This window comes from Balaenoptera acutorostrata, chromosome 8, assembly GCF_949987535.1.
Source record: "Balaenoptera acutorostrata chromosome 8, mBalAcu1.1, whole genome shotgun sequence".
Taxonomy (NCBI): Eukaryota; Metazoa; Chordata; class Mammalia; order Artiodactyla; family Balaenopteridae; genus Balaenoptera; species Balaenoptera acutorostrata.
In genome coordinates, this window is record NC_080071.1 from 68,242,483 (window position 1) to 68,248,626 (window position 6,144).

At 37.9% G+C, this 6,144-nt stretch overlaps 1 protein-coding gene across 4 annotated transcripts in view; it reads right to left on the bottom strand.

Annotated features, from left to right (window-relative positions):
• LANCL1 (LanC like glutathione S-transferase 1) overlaps positions 1–5,880 on the bottom strand; it is a 58,933-nt gene extending 53,053 nt beyond the window's left edge. For 2 of the 4 annotated variants that reach the window (XM_057551591.1, XM_007187860.2), the window contains exons 1-3: positions 5,837–5,880; positions 5,428–5,524; positions 1,926–2,043 (exon numbers count right to left, since the gene is read on the bottom strand). In XM_057551591.1, the coding sequence (XP_057407574.1) occupies positions 1,926–2,043; positions 5,428–5,508 (199 nt within the window). In that variant the 5' untranslated portion in view covers positions 5,509–5,524; positions 5,837–5,880. The other 2 variants (XM_028167927.2, XM_007187861.3) reach the window with 2 other exon arrangements.
• Between the last annotated feature and the right edge of the window lie 264 nt (positions 5,881–6,144).

The window sequence follows — 6,144 nt, forward strand, 5'->3', positions numbered from 1 at the left end:
ATTCAGATGGAACACTGCATAGGAAAGCATTTTACTATTCAGAACACTGGAGGAGACTCCATTTTACGTGGGAACAATGGCTTTTTAACAGTGCTTGATGGGGAGACTTTAGGAACCTTGCCTTGAAAGCCATTAGCAAATTTATCTAGAAAATTTTATGCTACATCATAAACTAACCAGCAACTGAAGACATCCTAAACTGCTTAGTATGCCATTTGCCCCTACAAGCTGCTTTCAGGAGACAGCAATGAGCAATCTATATCATAGATACTGAAACATAAAAAGTTGAAGGACATGGGCAATTCAAAGAAAATGATGCCAAAAACTCCATAGTGCCAAAAAAATTTAAACAAACTTGCATTTTACTTTGGAGTAACATTTTTTTTTTCTATTTCCAAGTAAATTTTAACTTTGTTTCTCAACTAGTCCTGCCAATAGAGGAGCTTTTCCTTACACTGCCAAACTATCAATTCAAACTTGAAATCAATCACCACTTCTTCTCCTAAAGCAAGCAAGTACCTTATAATATATAATAAATAATATAAGCTCACCTGAAGCGGGTGAGTTAGAGATTTAAGTCATTCTTTTAACAATCAGTTATGGAATTAAATCTAGCCATCTGTCTCAGTTGTCCTGTTTTGTTCAAATCCTCATAATTTAAAATAAAGAACAGTAATGCTCATTAATGAGATTCATCTACCAATTACTGCGCAATTGGGACACAGCAGCTACTCAATAAATGACAACTGTTGCTATAGTGTCTCTTGAAGCAAAATACTTTTTTATTCTCACCTTAACATTTCTTGTGTTAAGCTTCTAAGATCTATAAAAATCATAAAACTAAACTATAAAAGGGAGGGTCCAACACTATTTAGTCTATTCCTTTTATTTTATAAAATACTGACCTTAAACGTCCCTGAGAGATTATAATTTTACAATTTTACTGATTGTATCTGCCTTCCCCATCCTCGTAAGAAAGAAATCAGTTGCCATAACTGAGAGGATTGCTAGGAGACTGCTATTAGTAAATTCCTCTCAGAAAAGCTCTCAAAGTATGCTCTAAGGATGACCATCTACATCAAGACCACTGAGGCTTGCAAACTGCAGATTCCTGGCCTGTTCAAGACTACCGAAGCAGAATCTTGCTGTGAGGCCCAGGAACATGCATGTTTATGATAAGCATCATTGCCTTAAAATCAAATCCAAACTCCTTAAGCTGAAAACCTATTCCTCCTTGTCTGCTTTTCAGAGTAACTGGGAAACACTAAGTCTCTAAATTGTGCTTTCTTCAAGATTAGAAAGCTGTCTATCTCTCTGTATTAGTAAGCTAGCTGCAGTTATTCAACTTTCCTTTGGTTTCTCTCGCTCTCACTTTTTTGATATTTATGTACTATTTCCTCCCAAACTTTCTCAACCTCTCAATGACCAGTAAAACAGTGAATGTACACCAACCAGCAACAACTATACTGGAGGATTAGTTCACGGAATCTATACTCTACCCTGAGTTCCTGTATGGATCCCTGTTATGTGGTAACGTTAAAAAAAAAAAGACAATTCTGGACATGTTTTATTTTCCGTGGGCAAATTCCTCTGTTTCATGCACTGCATTTTGGGAATCTTCCCAACTCTTCCCACTGAAATTCCATCTCTGAATTAACTATGTAATGCTGAACATCAATTTTTCTCCCAAGTATGGCAGCCATCCAAATTTGTGTCAGGCGTGAATTACAGGAATATGCTTACCCTGCCCTAAATTCTGAGCACTGTTAAAGATCCAGAAGATACCCAGGTTAGGCTGAGAGCACAGCATTCTCCCCAGAAGCAATTACTCCTCTGCAGATGCAGGAAGCATTTAAGGGTGCAGCATTCAGCCAGACAGCTCTCCTCTACCACGCTTATGCCAGTTCACAGTCAGCACTTCATACCTGCCCAGCCAGTGTAAACAGTGCTATCCCGAGGGTCTGCTGACTTTAGGCCTCTCTCCATTCGCTGAAGAAGCTCTCGAATCTTATTGTTCAGGCGTTGTGAGAACTCAGTAGTCAGCTGTAGGTATTAAAGGGAAAACAAATATCAAAAAATATGGGGCACTGGGTGTCCTGGACTATATAGGCTATTAAAAATAGGAGGGTACTTCATTTCCACTTAAGCTACATTTTTTTTGCCTAAGAGAACTGGACAATTACTTTATTCTTAAACAAGAACAAATTGACAAAACTTAAAAGTACTACTGTGTTTTCTTACTCAAGTTGGGAAATATTTTTGATGTAACTTAAATGTTTTACATAAAATTTTTAGTTAAATACTAAAATAGACTGCCAGTGATAAACTGGATCATAGTCATTTCCACCTACTAAGAATCATCTATTATTTAAACCAATATTTTTTATTATAATAAAAGTCATTTTATTAAACTAAGCACAAATCAGAAAATGTCTGCTGTTTTCAAGCCACTGGAGTTTTAGTATTCAAGCAGCAGCAATGTTAATCCCCTAAAGAAACATTCTAATTGCTTCTGTTATTTGAAAAATGAGGATAAACCTTTATAAAAAATCCATTTATAAAAAATGTATAAACATTTTAAAAAATTGTAAAAGTAGCATAAGAAAAGCAAAATAAATTCACAGATATCAGGAGCCTCCAGCAGAGTGGAAAGAACATCAGACCAAGTATCAAAAACCCATGCCCAGCACAGTGCCCAGAAGGCTTGGGGCCTCCTAAATACTGCTCAGTGAATGTGCCTGGCTACATCCTTATCCACTATTAGCTGAGTGACCATGTTCAACCCATAACTCCTTTATGCTTCAGTTGCCTCTGTAAAGTCAGGATAATACCTGTCCCACCAATTTCAAAAGGTGCATTGAGGATCAAATGAGATTGTGTCTCTCATGTCTTTTGCATTCAGGGATGTAAATGTTGATATTTTTACTATTTTAAGCAGTCCAATGGTCTATAAAGAGTAATTTGGATGTAGATTGAAAGCACACTGAGGCTGGGGTGTGGGGTTAGTGACATCCATATAAAGGCCCACAGATGTGGCACAAACGGTGAGGCATACCGAATAATTATTTGTTCTAAAAGTAACTGAAAAATATTTTGAAAGTTCTGTATACACTGACTCATGAAGTGTCTTAAAAGAGCATTTTAATGTATCCTTCAATATTTTTAGGAATCTGCTGTGATTCCCAGACTTGGATTTCACAAAGCAGTAAAACTGTGAAATAATGTTGGGGAACATTACAAGGACACAGACATTTCATCACACAAGGACTGTAAAAACAAACCTAACTACTACCTGTTAGCATCATAACCTCATTTTTTAAAAAGGGCATTTAAAAACCGAAAAAAGTAGAAAAGGTGGTATCAGAATTATTAATAATAATAAAAGACATTAAGTTTTACTGATACTCTTAAGAGTATCTCTGATAAGACAAATCAGACGATTAACCATATCTGGGTTATTTATTTTGAAGCACCACTATGATCCATTATTTCACTCTCTGAAGAAGAAACCAGTGTTTGATGGACACACTCCCTTTATTTAACAATGTCTGCCAAGGGGTTAAGATTTCAACAAGCCTTAAAAATACATTTAGTAAGGTAAAATATACTTCAGTATTGATATAAAAGGTCTATAAATCTCAACTAGATAGAAGAGTGCATCTACATAAGAACATGTCATATTCTGTTCATAGATCATGGATAATTTATCATCTTGCCTGGCCTTACTGTAAGCGACCAAGAATAATGAGAATGCCTCAGCCTTAAGAAGGGAAGTCACTTTCTATTTGGCACATAATTGCATTTAAGAAAAGTGAGCTGCCTAAAAATACTAATTGCTTGTAGCAGACCACAAAATTATTCAAACCTAGGAATAATTTGAAGAGTGTCTAAAAACGCTTTTTTCTGATAGATGCCAGGAAATAGAGCAGTTCCTTATTGAAATCTTTGCATTAACAAATTAAGGAGGACAGATCTTCAGGGTCCCATCCTTGATGTTCAACATTAAACAATTTTAAAACTGGTAGGTTAATTTCTTTCTGGGATGGGTCCAAAAACCATGTGTCAGGCAATAAATTACACTATTATTTTGGGGCCAGACTTCAAATTTATGAACATTTTTTTTTCTCCCTTAGAAACAGAGTTAAATTTATAAAAAGCATTTACTTTATAAACAGCCTAAATAGTGAGATACATTTTATTGAAGGCTGCTGTCATTAGGATCCATCCTCAAGTGTTCTCTTTGCCAAGTAAGCATGAAGCAGCAGGTCTTCCTCCAACAAGACAAGACAAATGCTTCAGCTTCAGGATCTGCAGAGCTGGGCAGAATGCAAGTCCAAATAGCCAAAAGGAAGCCATCTAACTTCAAGGTAATGATTACAGGCTTTGTCTAGGGAGTTCAATTCTGGTCTTAAAAGAATCAGATTGATTCTAGCTCCATACACACTTTGGCATCTTACAGCTCTTCTCCATCTCTTTCATTCCTCCTACCTGCATTACTCACCCAAGTTAATTTATAATGACAAGTGTTTTAAGGAAAGAAACAACAGAATCACTGAAAGTTCACTTGGCAAATATGAAATCTCTAAGGCCCTTACATCGCATGCAAAATGCTTTTCATATGGCTGATAAGCTTAGAAGAAATAAACTGGTAAAATTAAAAAAAAAAAAAAGTGTGCACATTTAAAGATATCACTCTTCCAACCTAACTCACTCTTAGGATTTCTCAACTAGGTATTCTTAAAAAGAACTGTATTCCCTCTTAACAATTATATTCAGAGGCATGAGAAAACACAGGCTTCCGGTATCTCACGTCCAGGTTCTCTTTCTTACACTGACTTGTGAGATGCTCACCAGTTAAACTGACCAGTTTTATGTATTTATTTATTTTCCAGTTGTGGGGATGTCCTGGGAAGAGTGGAAATGATACAAAGATTTCAGGACTATGTCCCAAATCTCTCTTAGCACTTTCAGTTTAAAGATGTCTTCACCACATTCTGGTTTACTCTCGTCCTTACCCTGTCCGTACTCCTGTTCAATCATAAAACAGTAACGTGGCACCCATTAAATACCATCAGGATTTCTCACCTCTCTTTAAAAAACAAACCAAAAGTGATCAAAAATGCAAGATTACACAGAAAATTGCAGAGCCGCGAATTTTTATAATTTAAATATCAATGTTTGAGACTGTTTCAATTATTATTGTTGATAATATTAACAATGACTCTTACATTAGTTCAACATGTTAGAGCTCAGATTGTATATTTTCACATATACTTTATATATTTAAAATATATTTTGTATGTTTATAGTTAAACTCTATTATATTTTTTAAAAAAGGATGCTCATCCCTTTCTTTCAGGCAAAACTGAACTTTCCAAACACTCGGGGCTGGAGGTAGGGATGCAGGCAGATATTTCCCAAACTCACCCTCCCAGCAGAATCAAAGTAGCCTTCGGCCAGGGATTTGTTATAATCGGCATAAGGATTCGGGAAGGCCCTTTGCGCCATGATGCCAGAAACGAGCCTGCAGAACAGGGGAAAAAGAAAATCTACGTTGAGATACGGGCCTCGGCCCAGTTGCAAAGGCGGCGGCCAGCGCCCCGGGAACACCTTCCTTCCAGTTCCCGGACCACTGCTTGGTCCTGGCGGTCCGAGCGGACCCCGGGCCCACCGCGGCCCAGCCGCTAGGGCGTGGCACCTCCGCAAAAAGGCTGCCAGGGCCCCGAACCCACAGCGATGAATGGGACCCGTTTCGCACCCCACGTTCGCACTCTAGAGATTCAAAGTAACTACCAGTCCAGGGCCCCTAAGCCCTGCACGGTCTCGGGCCACTCACCCCGCAGCCTCCGGACAAAAACAGAAGCGACGCTTTCACGGCCCACTTCCTGCCAGCTGGACCAATCAGAGCCTGCGCCACTCCGGAGGCCCGCCCCATTCTCATTTTCACTTGTTAAAGAGACAGAAGTGTGGTTTCCAAAGGATGATACAGGGTGATTTAATTCTTGGAGGGCTGGAGTGGTGACATATCTTAGAATAATGTGCAGCTGTACCCAATATTTCCTACCTTTCTTCTCTTTTAAATTTTTTTAAAAAAAGTTAAGTAAACTAATACTACTCCAGATGATTCATAAGAATTCAATTCAA